The sequence below is a fragment of the Parus major genome, chromosome 19, assembly GCF_001522545.3.
Source record: "Parus major isolate Abel chromosome 19, Parus_major1.1, whole genome shotgun sequence".
Classification (NCBI taxonomy): Eukaryota; Metazoa; Chordata; class Aves; order Passeriformes; family Paridae; genus Parus; species Parus major.
This window is the reverse complement of record NC_031787.1, coordinates 7101145-7120440: the sequence shown is the minus strand read 5'-3', so window position 1 is coordinate 7120440 and position 19296 is coordinate 7101145. Positions and strand designations below refer to the sequence as shown.

Genomic DNA, 19296 nt, shown 5'->3' with positions numbered 1-19296 from the left:
CCCATCCCATCCCATCCCATCCCATCCCATCCCATCCCATCCCATCCCATCCCATCCCCGGGGCTGCTGCCGCCTGAGTCAGCTTTATCTGCGGGGCTATTAATAGCTGCGGCTCGGCTCGGCCCTGCTCTAATTGCAGCTTAATGAACATCCGGGAGAGGCTGTCCCGCATCCCTGCTCGGCCCTCCTGGGAGCAGCCCCGGGATGCGGGAGCCGCCGGGTCCCGGTGTCCCCCCAGCCCCGGGCTCGTTCCACGCCCGAGCTGTCGCGGTCCCGGCGGGGACAGCCTTGAATTGTTCCTCTGGTTGTGGCCTGGATGCTCGGGGTGGGAAATACTGAGCACGACGCTTTTTCCTGGGGGATTTTCCCTGCAGGACTCGCAGCCGGGTTGGAGAGGAGCCATGCCAGAGCTGTGATGGTGAACAAGAAACGTTCCCACATCTGCCGGTCCCCTCCCCATCCCAAGGGATTCCCACTGCCCACACCACACAGGGTTAAAGCCTTTGGGATTTTGCAGTGGTCTGCAGCAGCTCCGGGGGTTGTGGGAACAAGTGCCAGGAGCTGCCCCACACAGACCCTGCACAGGGGCCCGAAGGTCGTTCCTTGGCCGTGTCCTTGTCCCCAGAGCAGGGGCAGTGTCTCAGTCCTAGGGACACACCCAGAGTGTCCCCGGCTGCTGTGGGGCCAGGAAGAGCAAGTGAAGGTTTTGGTGAAACCAATTATTGTGTGATCTATGATTTCCCTGACCCCAGTGCATGGATTGTCCCGCTGGCCATGGGATGAGGGTTCCCAGCTCATCTTCCTTGGTCCTTTCCCAGCTCCCGGAATCCCCGGCTCCTCCTCGGCCTCAGCTGCTCTCAGGCTCAGCTCTCCTGGCCTGGCCTGAGCTCATTCCCAGCTCAGGGCTCTGTTCTGGCCCCGTGCCCTCCAGAGAGGGTTAAGTCACTCCTTGGGCCCCGTGGGGAATTAAGGGCGCTCAGAGCCAGGGCACGGGGACAGGTCCCTGTCACCTCCAGCAGAGCCATGAACAGGGACCGGCCCATCCCAAAAAACTCAACTAAAGCACTGCCTCCCACCTGGCTTGCTGCTCTGTGAGGTGCAGCAGGAACTGGAGCAGCTCTGGATTTCGGGGATTTGCACAGAGTACAGGACCAGCAGCTTTAGTACTTGAAAATTTTATTTTCTCAAATGAGCACCAACACATATTGTAAATATGACAAACAATACGCCTCCCTCTAATACTGAAGAACTATATACAATGTACAAATACATGAAACGTGAAAACCAATTATTTGAAAAACAAACAATTGCATTTATGACTGAAGCAAATGACCTGAAAGAATACGCAAAAAAAAAATTAAAATTAAAATAAAATCAAAGAAATAAAAGTATACACAATTTGTAAACACAAGAGCATCCATAGACAGGCTGGTATTGGAAATATTGTCCTTAGTTTTGTCAGTGGGGAAAGCATTCCCATTTCCTTAGGAAGAACAAAACAAAGGATACACACAGTTGTAACGATGAGAACAGCTTATTTGTGGTTGTACCTTACACAATGCCATTCTGCTTGCATTTAAATATGTAGATTTTTTTTTTTTTTTCTGAATTCAAGATGATTTTGTTTCCCCTCTTCTGCTTGTTCTTTTTCACCAAGATTTCTGCAGAAAATCTCTGTCTAACCTGATTGTTTCTGAGCACTGAGGCCTCTCCCGTGGTGGGAAGAGCTCCTTCCCACTGAGCTGAGCTTGGTGTTTGGCATCCCCTCTTCATCCCAAAACTGCTTCACCTGGAAGCTCCTCCCGAGGCAGGGAAGTGCAGTGAAATGCATGATTCACACACTCTCACAGAGCAGTTAGAAAAATGCATACAGAGAAAATTCTCACTTGATCATCACGAGAACAACAGGTTTTATTTCGCAGGGTTTGATCTGTTCCTGTGTGGTTTGAAGCCGTGTGCAGAGAATTAAAAAGCCTGCAAGAGTTCTTGACCAGCTCCTTGCTCAGCAAAACACATCCAGTGGTTTGTGCTGTTGGTCCACTTTGGGATAAACAAGAGACCAAATGAGAGAAAAACAAAGAAGGGCGAGAAGGGGGGAGATTAAAGACAGAAAGGAGAACAAAATAAATGAACTTTACTGCCAAGAGAGGTAAACTTTTACTCTAATTTGTTATGTAGCAGCCTGGTTTAAAAAAAAAAAATATATATATAAACAAAACAAGAACAACAAAACCTCCCCTCAAAAATAAAACCAGGATCCAAAGATTTATGGTTTAGGTGAGTTAAAAGCTCCATCCTCCATCCCTGCTGCCCCAGCAACAGCGAATCCGAGGCTGCAGCTCCTGTCCAATCCCAACTCCTGCAGCTCCAGATCTACTTCACTCCAGCCAATATTGGTGCAAGAGAAAATTCCAGGCCTGGATTCTACAAACCAGGGAAAGTGGGAGCCCCACCAGGCTCCAGGGGATTCCTGGTGGGAGCACCAGGGGACTCCAGCCCCAGGGAAAGCCAGAGGGGAACTGGAGCCCTCCCAAGTGCCTGCAGCCCCTCGGAGCCCAAACATCCCCCTGGGGGCTGCTGTCCCCAACCCAGCCACCAAATCTGCCAGCTGGGAGTCCCCTCTCCTGCCACATCCACAGGAAACACGGATCCACTGCAGAGGACAACGTCAATTATGATTTTTGTTTCCCTTTAAACATATTTTCCAACAAATACAGAAGGAAACAGTATCATCATAAACAAAAACAACAAAAAAAAGTGCTCTCAGGGAGGGGCTCTGAGAAAACAGCACCAAATATATTATTTCTTTAAAAAAAATTAAATATTATTTACAAAAGTATATTTCACAAGATAACGTCTGGGGGTTATTTTTTTCTGCTTTGTATATATTATAATCTGAATATTCCTTACAGGGGTCAGGATTTCACACCAGACAATCCACCAAAGCAAAAACAATTTAAAACTTACTCAAGTCTGAGCTTTGGGGTTTAGGGGGGGGATTGTAAACTCTAGGGTGCTCACAGCTGCCCAGACACGAGGCTGGACACCAAAACAAGAAGGAAAACTCGCTGCTGTCCCTGTTTTCCCGAGGATGCTGCCCACAGAAAGCAGCACCTCGTGTTCAGGAAACAGTTTCCATGGGCCACATCTCCGTTTCTCCTGGGAAAAGGCCCCACCTGGCTCAGCTCAGCAGGGAAGTTCTTTGGTTATCTCTGAGTGTGTCACTCTGTGGCTCCCCAACCTGGGAGCCACCAGCACGGATCCCACATTCAGAGCAGCACAGATCCCAAATTCCTGCCAGCCCCCAGCTCCAGGGGCCATCAGCAGCCAGCTGAAGCTGTTCCTGTTTCCTGCACACACACAGGAGCTGCACAAGCCCAATTCTCCTCATCCACCTGTGCAGGACATCACAGCCCCTCCAGGGAATTCTCTGGGTGCTGGGGACAGCCACACCTTGGGCTCCCAGCAGGGCTCAGGGCCAGGCTCTCAAACCAATTAAAAGCAGATTAACACCTCACCCTATTCAAGCTTGGACTGACCAGTAAAAACCAGCCAGGTCTGATGGGGCATTGCCCTTTTTTTGTCCCAAAGGAATGGATAAAAACATTTCCACCTGGCAGCTCTCTGGAGCTGGTATTTCTCAGAGCAGTTCTCTGCACAGCCCTGCCTTTTAGGTCTCTTTTTCATCAGCAGTCACTCCAAATACAAACATCAAACCACGAGCCCTGTGTGCTCTTCTCAGCCTCATTGGATTTGGGATGATCCCTCACCTCTCCCAGCTCCTTTACAGGCTCTGTGGAGACTAAAGAGCTCTTTGAAGAACAGGAATTACTTCCCACTAGTCAAAACTCAATAAATTGCCATGGATCCTCAATGAAAGGACAGGGAAATGGCAGCAGATCAGTGCCAGAGTCCACAAGACAGCAGGTGCTGTGGAATTTTTGATTTTTATGGGATTTGTCACAGGAGGAATGTGGCTGATGGAAGGAGAGACAATCCAAAACAAAAGCTGAAGCAATTGTTACACAGCCAGAGCAGAAGGGTGAGGGCAGAAGCCACCTCTGGACAGGTTGGTCACAAACTCCATCCCCTGCAGGAGCCCGGCCAACTCCACTTCATTTCTCCAAAGCTGTCGAGAACAGAGCTTTGAGAGAGAAAAAAACAACCTTTGCTTCATCAGGTTTGGGTTTCAGCACAAGGATCCAACACTGAATTCCACCCTGATCCTTAAGGAGAGTCTCTATCCGCATTCCCTGCCAATTTAACATCAAATGACTCTTCCACAGCCCCCTGGAACCTCTCAGGGGTGGGGGCAAGTGACAACAGATTACAGCTCCAAAGCTTCTGTTTCATAAGGAGTCACCACCCCCTGCACAACACTCTTTCCTTCTGGATTAAGAAAGATTTCCCCCCATGGATTAACCTACTTGAAAGAAATCAGCCAACAAAAAGAAAAATTCACTCAGGGAGAGATAAAACAAACTCAGCTCAATAGTCCTGGGTTATGCACCAGATACTGGCTGGATGCTGCACAGCAAACTTCCCATTGTTATTTTGGCCTAACACAGTTCCCCTGTCACACACGGCGCCCCTTCCCCACCATCCACCTTGGGAAGGTGCTCAGGAATCACCATGGAAAAATTCAAATGGGAAGGACTTTGTCCCTTGCAGTTCTGACACCCATATCTACCCCTCAAGGCATAGATTGCTCCAGGGGTTGGTGGGAAGGTGTTTAATTTCTTTTTTTCTTTCCCATTCTCCCCGTGCCTGCAGTGGGCTTCTGGGAGTGGGAAAAGAGGGGAGGATTTGGGGAGGATTTCTCAGGGCTTGAAATATCCAACACAACTGCCAGGAACTCGGCTCCCTCCTCGCACCATTTCTGTGCCAGGCTCCCCCAGTGGAGCTTGGCATGCAAGGAAACGGTTCTGCAACAGCATTTTCCTACTTGCACTTGTGAAAGATCAGTGCAACAGCACCGAGGGTGCTCAGGGGAGGGCAGGAAATCCAGGGGTACCCTCTGTCACTGTCCCCATCCTCCTCTACGGAATTTCCTCCTCCTTGCCTCACACGTGCCTTTCTTCACCCTGCCACGTTTTCTAAGCTGCAGCTCCAGCCTCCTTGTGCCTCAAGTGGTTTTCTCCTCCTCTCTGAAGGGCTCAAGAGTCTGGATTTGGTTTCTCCAGCCATGAGGATGTTCCTCACAGCTGTGCTCTGCTGGGACATTTGGCCTCCCTACCCTGAACCAGCAAGAAAAAGGAGAGGCAGGGAATCTCTCCAGCCTCCAGGTCCTGCCCCCTCAAACAACGAGTTCATAAATAGCAAACAAAACACAGATTGTGGGGGGAGCTGGTTCTGCCTCGGGCTCAGCCGGCTCGGGCTGAGGCTCTGCCGATGGATTCGGGATTCCGAGAGAAAACGCAGCCGTGAGGTAATTTCTGTCCTTTTAGACAAGGAGATATTCCTCTGTCCTTTTTAGACAAGTAGATATTTCTCTATCCATTTAGACAAGTAGATATTTCTCTGTCCATTTAGACAAGGAGATGGTTTCAAGCCTTGCTTAACCAGGACTGAAAGGAGAAGCACAGCGTCACCTTCTGATGGTTCCCCTGCTCCCCCACTCCCCCACCCCTCTCCCACCTTCTCCTGCCCAGACCTCGGGGTCTTCCTCCCACACCTGGGGAGGTGCCAGGAGAGCCCAGGTCAGGCTGGATCCAGCTCTGGGCACATGGAATGGCTGTCGGGCATTCGGTGCATTCTCTGAGCCAACGCCAGAACAGAGAGAGAAGCAGCCAGGGTCAACTCACAAACAGATACAAAGCAAAGAGACAGAGAGACAGAAATTTAGAGGCCAGTCACCAATAAAGATGGAGAAGGGTGTGAAGATGCTCCCGGATTGCAGAGCCTCTAAATGCATGGAACCAAGCGTTCAGTCACTCTCTCACTCTTGGATATAATGTTCGGTTGGATGGCATTCTCTTACACGCTGCTAGGGCTGGGCTCTTCCCACTCAATCCCAGCCATTATCCTTGATCATGTGAGCTAGTTCAATGATGTATTTGCCTTCTTTATACTTCTGGCTGCTTTCAAAAGCGTGTTCCTAAAATGGAACGAGGAGGAAGGGTGAGATCCAGGTGGTATTTGGATGTAAATCACGTTATGGATCAGATCTGGGAATGCTGGTGCAAGTCTGAGCCTTGCCCAAAGAGAAAATGTCAACTGCAGGTTTTCCTGCTGGCTCTCAGGAAAAATGTGAGGGAAAAAACCTTAAATCCTGCTTCTGGAACCTTAAATCCTGCTTCTGGTTCTCTGTACATGCTGGGAAAAAGGAATTGGCAGCACGGAATGTGCAGATTTCTGTAGGCCAATGGCAACTGCTCCTAGGGCCAGGATTTAGGGATCATGGTGGTAAAATCCAGCTCTCTCCAAGGTGGTTTGGGAATTTATTAAGGTTTGTTAGAAATGAAGTGGTTCTCTCATTGGGAATGGGATGGATTATGTTGAATTTAATGTGGAAATGGAGTCCCATGAGAAAATCCCACTCTAAACAGATCTGGGCCTGCAGCTGTGGAAACACACAGGAAACCTCTGGGACCCCCAATATCCCTGAGCTCCTGCATGGATTCCTACCCCATCAATTTTTGATGTTTTCCTTTTTATAGCCTTTCAACTGACTAAGTGAAGAATACTTCTGCCCAGAGGCCATGGATACAAACTAAGATTTGCTTAGACACTGGTGGAAACATATGAACAAAATGGTGCAGGCCTCCAGAAGCAGAAATTAGGATGTAACATTAGATTTCATTGGAAGATAATTGAATTTAGGAAGAGCAAACAGATAAATTCATGTTCAACATGAATTCAACAGCATTTCCAGTGGGAAGGATTAATGGAGCATTCTATTATTCTGATAACATCTACCAGAATAATAGAAAAGTGTGAACCAAAAGACTGAAGTTATCCTCATTTATGTTAAATGTCACTGAGGGCCACCCACCAAAACCAGGTGTAAATTCTTAGTAAAGAAAAAACTACATTAAAACTGATTCTCCAAATGCAACACACCCAAGACAGCAGGAAAATAGATAGTTACAGGTAAAAACCTGCATTTTGTGCTCCCAAAATGGTCTTTCCACCCCCTCAACTGGAGCAAAACTGCCCAGGGGCAAAGCCAGGGACACAAATACTCACATATTTCCAGCCCAGCGTGGTTTTGCAGTTTTCACAGTAAATATCTGCCACGGCGTGCAGTCCTGTTAATAACACCCGCTCCTCTGCAGGGCCACAGCCCACGTTAACTCTGGGACAAAGCACAGATGCTCCCCATTAGTGCCTTTCCACATCAAGATGCTCCAATAAAGCTGACAATGATTTCATTGCAGTGTTTGAAAACATGAGCAGGAGGTTCTGAGTTTCCCAGCTGTGCCCGAACAAAGCTCTCTCACAGTTCCAGGGCAGAATGAAAAGGTAAAATGGGGTTTTTATTCAATTAAAAAACTCAATGAAAGCTCTGAACAGGAGATTAATAACACTCTAGTCACTTGTGCTAATTAAGCATTTGAGAAAGATTTTCATTCTCAAATTGATAAAATAGTACTTTTACTTTCCCAAATGGAAAATTGAAAAGTGTAACTGAAATCAGCAGTTCTGCTGGAAGACAGACCAGCAGTGACCTCCCCAAAACTATTTCCAGTCACTGGGAAAATTACACTTAGTTTTTATGAAGTACATATTTAGATATCATCTATCTCCACATTTACAAAACTCTGGCTCTTTGGTCCAGCTACATCCTGGGAGAGGAGAATGACTCAGCCATTAGCTCTGATTTCTCAACCCAATGACGAAAAAAATCACCTTTTCCTTGCTGCTTATCTGAAACCCCTACACGACTCAAATATGAATCAGGGGCTATTTCTGCCTCTTTCCCCACCATTTTCAGGAAACTTCCAAGTCCCAGGCAGAGGTTTTCTGAAGGAAACTATGGGTTTTTCGCCTTTTTCAGGAGGGTTTTGTTAAATCTGCCCCAAGTGACACGTGCAGGGTACTCACACGGAGTTGAAGAGGTACGCTCGTCCTTGGCTGCCCTGGAAGGACTGCAAGGCAAGAAAACAAAGCTTAGTTGGCTGCTTGAGAGGAAAGAGGCAACAGTTCTCCAGCTGCAACACCTGCCCTTTTCACAGGACACACCTGGAATTTCAGTGTTTTCATACAGGCCCAACGTGCTGCTTGAGGGATGAGTTTTCTCTCTCATGTCCCAGCAAAATCTCTTTTCGCCCTTTGGGCGTTTATGAATTTCACACCACTCCTCAGCCTCACCTGAAGGCTGCCAAAAATTGGTTTGAATTTCTTTTCAAACTGCACTTGGACATGAGTTTGCCTTGGGAATTGCCCAACCAGACCGATCAGAGCTGAGGATTAGGATCTGTCTGTGCCAGGAGCTGTGCACACAAACACCGCCGTGATTTCACAAAAGGCCTCAGCCTTGAGGTGTGTGTAAGCCTCGTATTCCCAGGCCTGGAGATCTCCAGGACTGGGGCTAAACCCAGCAGGAGACAGAGATGAACACGGACAAGAGAACCACAGAGCAGCCAAAGCAGCCCAGATAATCCAGGCACGTTCTCTCTGCCCCACATTTCCTCAGCACCCAAGAGCATCACCATGGATGGATCAGTTCTGGAGGGACCAGGGCAGTGCCAGCCTGGCAGGACACTGCAGGCATTCCCAGCACTTCCCAGCAGGTCCCAGTGTGCTGTCTGTGCCATCACCCTGTGACAGTGCCTGGCTGACAGGTACCAAGTGCCACCTGCATTTTTAATGTGCTTTGACAGACACACACTGAATTAAACATTTGGTGCTTGTGAGCAAGAGCTGGGCTGTCTGTACACAGGTTACCTTGTGGGACACCTCAGGGAATGTCTGCACCGAGAGGCAGGTGCTGGGAAAGTTACAAAGCAGCTTTTCTGGACCATTTACTGCTTTACTTTGCACCTCACCAGCAACCTTGGAACGTTCAGTGGTTTTCTTAAGACCTCAGCTGATGATTTCAGACCAAAAACCCTCAAAAGGGGGGTGACAGGGTTTTGAGGGAAAAGAGAAACATTCATGTTTTACCTCCAGGCCCTTTAACAATGGTCATTTATATGGTGGAGTGCAACCCCACATCACATAAAACAATCTCTGAGGGTCCCTGCCCTCCTTGGGTTGTCCCCTTCCATCAGTGCCCTCCTGCACCTGCCCAACTCCTGCCTCGTGGAGAGGCAGTCAAAGCCCTGACAGCTTCCTTGGGAACATCCCCAATTGCAAAAGGATCCTTTCCACAGAGCAGAGGTACCTCAGAGGGCAAAACTGCCACAGGGCACCTGGGCAGGGAGCCACAGCCAGCAGTGCCAGCTGCCTGTGAGGTCTGCATAGCAGCCAGGGCTCTGCCAGCTATAAAATCCCTGCCTGGCACAGAATTCCCTGGGTCCTGGAGGGATAACTGCTCTTCAGAGGAATCTGAAGCCCAATATTAGTTGCCACCCAGGGCACAGAAAAGCCACTGTGGATGCAGAGAGGATGCCCGAGGCACTGGGATATCTCTTTGCCTCAGACAAAAGCAGTGCCCTGAGGAATGCCTCTTTTCTTGGGCAGGAATTAAATAGGACACATGGCCCAAGTATGTTTGTGTAATTGCATTTATTAGAGAAGCTTCTTTTAATCCTTCTGCAGCTCTCAAGCTCTGTGTTCCTGCTGCTGTCATACCCCACACCCAGCCAGCCTGGCTGCTCCCAAACACACCCTGCACCATCCCAGAGACCTGGTGGGGGAAAGTGGGAACCCAAACGAGGATTCCCTGGTCAGAAAGGAGGGTCCAAGCCAGACCTGACAGCAGGAGGGCACTGCCTGTCCCTGCTGCAGGACTGGGATGCCATGGAAAGGGTTCAGGGATGAAATACAAAATCCCACAGCTATGTGTGTGCCACCAGAGCAAAATGAAAGCAGATGAAGCTTTCTCACCATCCAGTCCTTCCCAGTAAATACTTCTCTGTAAACACCAAAGTGACTGAGTTTGCCAATAACAGCAACTATGGGAGCAGAGTTTTTTATTGGTACAGAAATAGGATTTTCTGTTCCTGCTGTACAAAGGTCTGTATTTAATAAACAACAAACCCAGTCCCATCAGCTGTGCTGGGTCTCACTGGACATTGTTCCACTCCCAGGGACAGCAGCATCCTTCCAGAGGTGCCTGTCCTTCCTCCCAGCTCACACCAGTGCTTGAGGGTATCTAAGGGTGGTCACTGGTAAAAAAAAAATCACACTATTTATCCCCTGCCCAAGCAGAAGTTTTCAACAAACCATTGCTCAGCTTTCAGTGCTGTCTCAATAGTGACCCTCCAGCCAGCAAAGGATTTGGCAAAACATATATAAAGAAGGGAGAGAAGTCTGGTAACCAAAAGTTCCCCAGTGCATTTGCCCTCTGCAAGACTAAGCTGGCTGTATCTTTATAAAGGTGGCACAGGCAGCTTTTATCTGGGTGCTGGAACCTGAGTGTTTCCTGGAGATGTTCCTGCTCTTCTGGCACATCAGAAAAACTGGCATATGCTGTAATGGGAACTACAAAAACAGAAAAAAACAGGTATATTTATACACAAGCAGATGCTCTTGTATTTGCTTTTGTTGTTTTGTTTGTTTTTTTAAGAGACACACAAAGATTTCCACAACACACTTGATTTTCACTGAAGTGACAGCCAGCAGCCAGACCTACTTTCTGTGCTCTGCATTTTCTCTGTATAGATTTTCCTGATACACATTCAAAGGTGCATCTCAATCCCCCTCCCACAGAAATCCAGACTCTCTGAAAAAACAGCTCCTGGCATCACTTTCCAGCTGGAAGAAATGGAAAGGATCTTTCTGTAGTTGTTTCCCACTGGAAGCCCAAGCACATATTTTTCCCTGCACTGCTATTGCTCGGTGTCTGGCTGGAAACACATCTGGATTGTGCCAGCAACACAATCTTCCCTCCCCATCCTGTCTGAGCCCTCTGAAAAAAAATCAACTCGAGCTGTTGGGATCAGAGATGCACAACAGCTCATTCCTCCTGATGTGCAGCTCAGGAACCCTCCCCATTCCTGGCTGCTCAGGAAAGAGGCATCCAAAGGCTGCAGGGCCCAAGGAGAGGTGGTTGGAGCATCCAGGTGGGGAGCCAGGAGCCTCAAGTCAGCAGTTTGGAGCAGATCCTCTCTCACTGCAGAAGCTCCATGTTAAGAAGCTTTGGCAGCTGCTCTGGTTTAAGAAGCTGCTGCCACCCAATTTGCAGGCACTCCTTGTGGCCCCTCAGCTGTGCTGATCCCAAATTAGAGCTGTGAAATCGTTGTTTTAAAATCCAGATGTTTTGCAGGGGGTGGGGTGGGTTTGAGGGAAATGGCTTTTCCCTCCTTACCCAGTTAAAGGACAATCCCAGGGATTGTTTTGTGGTCACAGTTTGGGGCAGGCACAAGCCCTGAGGAGAAAGGAGCTCTCTAAATGTGCTGGCAGAGAGGCAGAGTGCAGATCTGAGCCTGCAGAGAGGCACCTGGGGTTTCACAGATGCTGCTGAACCAGCCCTGCCATAGGAGCAAGCAGGACCTGCATCCTCACCCAGCTCTGGGGCAGACACGTCCTGCCCACCAGGGATGGGCCCAGCCTGCAGGACCATGAATCCTGCTCTATTCAGCAGCCAGGACCTTGGGAGCTGTTTGGGTAAATCCATTTGTTTATTCTGCTCTCAGCCCGAGGTGCTGAACCCACGGCTCCGAGCACGGCGCAGGGTCCCCTTGGCAGAGCTGTGCAGGGAAGGGCTGTGCCTCTCCCTGCTCCACCTCCACACCCTTGCTCTGGCACATTCCCCTCTCTGCTGAGTGCTGGAGACACAGGAGGGAATTCTGCCATTCCATCAGCCATGCCAGGGAAAGGCACAAACTCTGAAAACACCGTCCCACCTCCCCCTCCTCAGTCACAGCACAGCCCACCCAGCAGTTCCACTCTCCCAACAGAGATTAATACCCCAAGTCTTTGTGATGGTGTTTGACAATAAGCTAAACACAAAAAGAGCTGCTGGAATCATCTGGAAAAAGAGGAAGCAGTTGCCAGGGCTAAATGGCTCCACAGTGATGCTTGTTCCCCGCAGACTGCAGCAGAGAAAACCCCCACGTACCTATATCCAGCTGGCAGCCTTTGAACAATCCAATAAAACAGAAATGAAAAGGCAACTGGTCCCAAAGAGGTCCAAGAGGGAAAGGGAACAGCGTGTGCCCCTTCACGCTCCTCTCCTGCAATAATTCCCACTGCAGGGATGCAAATGGAGCTGAGGGCCCAGAGCCACCCTGGAGAGCCATGGCACGTCCTGGGCAATGTGGAATGGCAGTGTCAGGAGAAGCCAAATGAGCACAGGAACCAGGATTTGCCAAAGAGGACATGTTCCCTGTGATATTCCCACAGGACAGATGTTACAAACCCATAGGCACTGAACCTGTGCCTGAGAAATCCACACAAGGAGCTCTCCAGAGAGATCTGGGATCACTGATTTCCCAGCTTCTGGGTGTGAGACAGCCACAGCACAACACTGACTGCCAGATTTCTCTATTCCCACTGCTGATTTAACCTTTAAACATCCCAGGATGAGATGTTCTCATAAAATACAGCTTGACCAGGGAGAGGAGATGTTTAACTAAGACAAAATGTTGTGTCAATATAACCTGAGTCTGAGTAGCAAGATGTGCCCCAAATCCAGGTTTCCTTGTGCTCATGCACTTAATCCCAATTCCTACCTGCTGCTTTCCAACATCCCACACAAAGCTCAACCTTCATGGCACCTTTCAGGCCAAATTTGATTTAATTTGATTAAAAATATGAGCCCTGGAATGTGTTTAGAGGAACCACTACCTGTAACAGGTTATGATGGCTCCATGAGGAGTTTCCTTGAGAGTCACTGAGCAGCAGGGAGAAAACTGGAAAATAAAAACTGTGAAAACTGCTGCAGATTCCAGGCTCTGCCCTTGCCAGCACCAGCCATTCCAACCATCCACTCACATCACACTCCAGCATTTCCCAGGGGAGCAGGAGTTCAATTGTACCCACAAAGACCACAGAGACCTCCTCAGGGTTCATTAATTCCACCGTTCTCCCTCACAGGAGGGGCAGGCCATGATCAGATTAAACAAAGATTCAGTTTTGCTCCCATTACACAAGACACAGACCCACACCAAGGGAACAGGTTCCATTATTCCACCTCGTGCACAGATGTGACCTTACCCTGTTCCAGCTGCATTTCTGAGTTTTAATTGAGTTTTACCACAGGTCCTTAATGCTATTTAAAGCCCAAAGTCGATACGGAATTAGTGGACCAAACTCATCTCTGAAATAATTCAATTAATTCAGCATGGCCTTTATTCCCCTGCAGTTTATGTTGCTGTGCAAAAACACAGGGAATAACCAGGATCTGCTGCATTCCAGGCTCAGAAAAGCTCCAGATTTTGTGGCTCAGGTTATGCTGCCTGTGAACAAGAAAGTGCACAGATAAAAGGCCTTTTGTCTGGTTTTATTCTGATAGGAGTACCACTGCAATTTTTAATTCTGGTGTTGATCCAAATCCCAATCCTACTCCAACCTCCAAAAATCCTTGTCTTCTGAGTGTTCCAGTGCCATACAACAGCCTCCTGATCCCTGAAACCCTCAGGCAAATTTAAGGAATGGTTAGTTTTAAAATTCTTTTCAGTAAGAACTTTATTGGTCCAGTTTGGTTTGGTTTTCAAAGGGAGATTCTCTCATCCTCTCGTGTTTCTAGGTGCTGGAGCCAAGAAAAAGCCTCATTTTCACAAGATTCACAAAAACCTCTCAAGTATCATGAACCACAGTGGACATCCAGCATTACCCCTGGAATGTCACTGCTGCCCAGGAAGATGGAAAACCAACAGGGGCTTCATGAAGGGATTTAAATAGGTCAGGATCCAGGGGCACATTCCCAATTATTAATCCACACCCAGAGGGCAGGGCAGGGGATTTCTCTCAAAGGGGAAATTTTATATTGCAGTTATGGAAGGGAGAGAGAGAGTCGCTTCTGAAGCTCTGCAATTAATGAAGAGCAGCACTCAGGGAAATACAAATTGCCTGAAATCGAGGGGGTGGTTTTTCCTCGAGCACTTGGATTTCTAACACAGATGAAGACACTGCTCTGCTGAGCTAAATCCTGAGCCAAACTCTATAAAAATGTCAAAATTCACAAAACAGTTGCAAACTGCTCTGTCCCCTTGTCCCTCACGTGCTTGCCAGGCTGTCCTGACTCACTTCAATCCCAGCACTGAATTTTCCTTGTGTTACCACAAACCCTGTGCTATTCCCCCTCCTTCCTGAAGCCCTGGGCTCCTGGACTCTGTTCTTATTTATTTTTAAATGAGTTTCCAGCTCACAGACTTCAAAGTGAAATTTCAAAATGCAAATGGCTAAGGGCGCAAACTACTAAAGGCAAATAAAAAAAAATACATCAGATTTATTACATCTATAAAACACAATATTTTGGAGTTTCTCTTGTGATTTCCACAGTCTCTGGTTGCTGCTGCTGTTGTGCTTCAAAACTTGACTTTAAGATGAAAAAGGATGGAAATACTGTGGGGAGAAAGAGCAGATGGAGTGTTTACTTTTAAAAGCAATTACTCCAATTTATTTAGGGGCAGAGAAAAGCAGAGCAGCTTTGGGAGGCAGATCCCTGTTCTCAGGCAGGGAGATGTGTGACTGTGAATCCCAGGAGAGCAGGGAGCCTGGCCACTGGTTAACCCTGAGCCATGGCACCAGCATTCCCAGAGCTGGGAGCTGGGCTGAGTTTGGCACCTCTGGCACACTGACAGCCAAATTTACATTTGGCTTACGAAAGAGAATTTTGTTATTTACTGGGAAAAACCACAGAAGGTGACAATGAAGCCCCTGCTGTTTAGACAGGGATAAAAAAGGTAATTTTTGCTGTTGGTTTTACCCCCCACTTTTGAGTGCTGCTGTTTTCCTGTAGGCTCAAAGCATCCAACAATCCAGTCATTTGAAAAACCAGTGGCAGGGGGAGAATAAAGCCCTTTATTTCCACATTAATTATTGCTGCTGCATGGGTTTTGGAGATAAACACAGAGCTGGGATGGAAGATGGAAACTGCTAATGCAACAAGTTATTTAATTAGCAGCATAATAGTGAGTGTCCACGTATCAGTGGAGCACTGTTTGCCATTAATGCAGCCCATAATAGCAGCAATGCTGACACTGAGGGCAGACTTGCTGCTCAGCAAAAGCAGATCTGTCCAGGGCAGCAGCTCCCCTGTGTCCCTGGGGAAATCCACTGCAGGGAGATGAAGTCAGCAAACACCTCATGGATGAGAATTTAATCATTTATTAAGATTATCATTCATTTATTAATCCATCACCTAAATTCTCAATATTTGTGTCTTATCAGTGAAGTTTTGGTACTGAAATTTATTTTATTACTGAGGATGTGTCTTCAGAGCTGAGCTGGAATCAGATTTTAACTCATTTTTTCCATGGCAATCACTGCTGGAAGGGATCATTGGAAATCTCCCAATTCCAGGTATCCAGCCTCAGTTTCTACCTTTATTTTTGCTACTTATCCTACCAGTTGTGATTCCCATTGTGCATTTTAAGAGAGGAGACTCTGGGCAGAGTTTCCTTGTCTGCCTGAGCTTCAATCCTTGCCCATTCCAGTCCTGCTGGATGAGGAAAACTGCAGAGGACGGACTCCTGCAGGGATGTGCTGCTGGCTGCCAGACACAGCAGCTCCCCTAAAGCACATGTGAAACCCTCAGACAGCATTTCCTGCTACTCTAAAATAGAAATGAATCCTCAGAGACTCCTCAGGGTCTTCTCCCCAAAGGCAGCAGGTGGGAAAAGCCCCCCTGCACTGCCCCATATTTTTGTGTGATTAAATTACAGATTAAACCAGAGCTCTGTGTTGTTCCTCGGCTGCTCTTACAACGATAAATCAGATTAAAACCACACATCTGCAAGGGAAATTCCCAGGGCAGCTTCTCCCAGGAGCAAGCCCTGGATTCTGCTGGGTTTCCCTCCTTTTCCAACTGCAAGGGCCAACAGCTGAAACTCCCAGGAGGGCTCAGACCTCACCAGCTCTGAGCTCCAGTTGCTCAGGATTTGCAGCAGTTGCAGCAAAAACCCTGATGATTCAACTGTCCTTCGTCTCTGGCAGCTCCCTAGATAATAAATGGGAACAATATTTTATTTATGCCCAGGTCATCAATTCTAAGGCAGAGGAAGCAGCAGATGAAAGGAGAGCTGTTTCCTTGAAGAAAGTGATGGATTAAAAAAATCCATTTTTACCCTGTTCCTCTCCTTGACAGGGAATTCTAAACTCTTGTGATTTATTACCTTTTTCCTTCTTTTTTTGGAACAGAATGAAATATTTTAAAAATCACACAGCAGTTAATTGCTGTATAAACACAATTATGCAAGGAGGTACAAATTACCTTGGGCTTGTTCTATTAAACAACCATATCCTGACTAAATAAAACAACCTGATCCTGACTCTCTTCAATCCCATTATGGACAGCAGGATCTGAGGGAACACTTGTAGGGTAAACCCCAGAGGAAGCAATTCCACAGGACAGAAGGATCTAATTTAAGTGTCTGCATTATGGAATGGACACCACAAATTCTCATTACCCAGCTCGGATTTCACATCCTGACTTTTCCCTGCAAAGGGCAGTCGTTGTTTGTTTATTCCCTCCCAAACACAGAGCTGAGGGACTCAAATAACAACCTCAGACCCTCTGCCCTCCTCCCTGCAAGCATCAACCCTCCTGGAAAAGGTTCTGGGGATGGATTTGTCTGGAAAAGTGGAATCAAGGCTGCACCTCCTGCTGAAACACTGGAGGAAAAGGGCCATTGAACAGCTTTGATGACACATTGTTCTACTGAGCTATGAAATCCTCTCGACCTGCATTGAATTTTAAACTTCATGGAAGCCAAGAATTACAAGGTGCCTTACACCTCACGTTCACAGCAGTGAAATGGGAAGCTAAAAAACTCTTTAATGACTTTTCCCGGAGTTGCTTTGCTGTTTATCACTTACTGCTTGAACTCTAATACTTGCAATTAAGAGTAAGCTCTGAATAATGCCTGGAAGTGGCAAATTCATTAGGGAACAAGAGCTGGAAAGCAGGATCCAAAAGCTACTGGACAGCTTCTAGAAATGTGCATAAAATTGATAAATCTGGTGCATGAAGAACTCACAGCAAATAAATGAACAGAAGATTTCTGTGCAGTGCTAAGCCAGTGAGACTGATACAATTATGAAATGTATGAGCTGAAAAGATGCTGCTGCATCTTGAGGCTCCAACAATGAGACCAGCTCTGTTTCCATCCCTAAAAAAGATACTGAAATGCTAAAAATGTAGAAGAGAACCACAAAAATTAGGCAAAACTGGAAAAAATCAGATTGCACCATCACAGAGCTGAATTTGTTTAGTCTGTCCAAAAAGTGATCAGGAGTGACTTTGGTTACTGCAGACTTTTTATAGAGAGAAGAATAGGGACTAGGGATGTATTTTATTAGCAAAAGAAATAAAATAATGGCCAGTGATGGGAAGCACAAGTGAGACAAATCTAAATTCAAAGTCTCTGATTTTTAATAGCAAGGATGATTAACCCTTGGAAAAAAATGACTAAAGGGAGCAGTGAATCTCCCCTCTTGAAGTCTTCAAATGGAGACTAAATGCTTTTCCTGAAAGAATTGCTGCAATCCAGGTGAAATCCACTGGCCCATGCCCCAGAGGAGGTCAGGCATGATGATGTGATGGCTCCTCCTGGCCTTAAGAGCTCATTACTGTGGAACTGGGAACTTAAATTCATACCTGGGCAAGAACAAGATCGACTTTAAAGCAAGAATAAAATCTCTGTAATGAAAAATAAGAACTTTAGAAGGGAATAACCATCTCACCTCATACACAGGTTTTTCCTATGATGGAAATGCAGGATTTTCATCAGACATGTCTTGGACACTTACTAAATGCCTCTTTTTCCATCAGGTTAAAGATTACCACGTTGTAATTTTAAATCTATTGTTCTACCTTGTGTGCATGCTGCCCCCACCCAGCAAATAACTTCACATCTTCAAAGTGAAGTGAACTACAAATATCAGCTTGTTCCTGAGAACCTCAAGAACATTAAACACTGCCTTGTCCACATGAAAGAAAGAAAAAAGAAAGAAAAGCAAAGAGCCAAACCAAAAAAGCCAACAATGCTGCTCCTTTCACCTGTATGGGTGAAATCAAATGCTCCCAAGCAGCTGAATTCATCCATCCACAGCTTCTGTGGAAGCACCAAAGCCTCAAATCCTTTTCAGATCCTCCAGTTGCAACATGGAGCAAAGCTTGATGTTTTCAGCGAGCCATAAATCTCACCAAGAGCTGCTGAACCACCAGGCTCAGGCTCCAGCAGCCAGGAAAGAGAGAGGCCACAAGGATTGGGAGGGAATTTTCCTGATAAACCTCCCCAACTCCCGACTGAGAAGATCAAAAAGAGCTTCTAAGTGCTCCCTCATTAACAACCCAGCCCCAAATGAGAAAGCCAAGCACACAGGAGTCCTGATTTTTCCTAAATTCTCATGGCTGGAGGAGCTGCAGCCTTTTGTGCTGAAGAATTTCCCATTCATGTTCAGCGAAGTTCCATGCAGACATCAAAGGAAAACATTAAACTTCCCCGGCAAGCCTCGGGCTAACTTCAGAGGATACATCACTGAGTAATGTTTAGCACTTGGATCACAGTAATTCACTGAAAAAAAGAAACTGCAGGACGCCCACAAGACATTCTCCACATATTTCCATAATCAGGGACATTTCTGCTGAATTACTGCTCAAATAATACAAAAAATCAGAACCCAAGACACTCAAGTGGCATCTTTGGCCTGGATCTTTCTGCTCCTGTTCCCATCCTCCTTTAAGGGCACCAAATACATGTGGATTCCAACAGAAAGAGTTAGAATAGCACAGAGTAGGTAGAAATCAGCATCACCCCTGCCAGTTTGAGAAACTTGTTTAACTTTACCTTGTTAAATGTCTATTTTGTTGGCTTTTCCCCTCAGGCCCCACTAGAAAATGATGTAAAAGGCACATTTGTCAAGAAAAACTCCTGTGTCTCCTTCCTGGAGACATTGATTCTGGAATATATATTTTTCTTAAACATTCTAAAAACCATGGGATGTTGCGTCTGTAACAAGAAGTACCTTTCACTTATTTTTTGGCATTGAAATATGCTTTTTAAGTACGGTTGCCTGGCA

The 19296-nt window shown here is 46.9% G+C and overlaps 1 protein-coding gene across 6 annotated transcripts in view; it reads right to left on the bottom strand.

Annotated features, from left to right (window-relative positions):
• Window positions 1-1159: 1159 nt before the first annotated feature.
• YPEL2 (yippee like 2) overlaps window positions 1160-19296 on the bottom strand; it is a 32966-nt gene continuing 14829 nt past the window's right edge. For 2 of the 6 annotated variants that reach the window (XM_015646766.2, XM_033518834.1), the window contains exons 3-5: window positions 8047-8090; window positions 7189-7297; window positions 1160-6097 (exon numbers count right to left, since the gene is read on the bottom strand). In XM_015646766.2, coding sequence (XP_015502252.1) covers window positions 6008-6097; window positions 7189-7297; window positions 8047-8090 — 243 coding nt within the window. In that variant the 3' untranslated portion in view covers window positions 1160-6007. The other 4 variants (XM_019008648.2, XM_033518833.1, XM_033518832.1 and 1 more) reach the window with 4 other exon arrangements.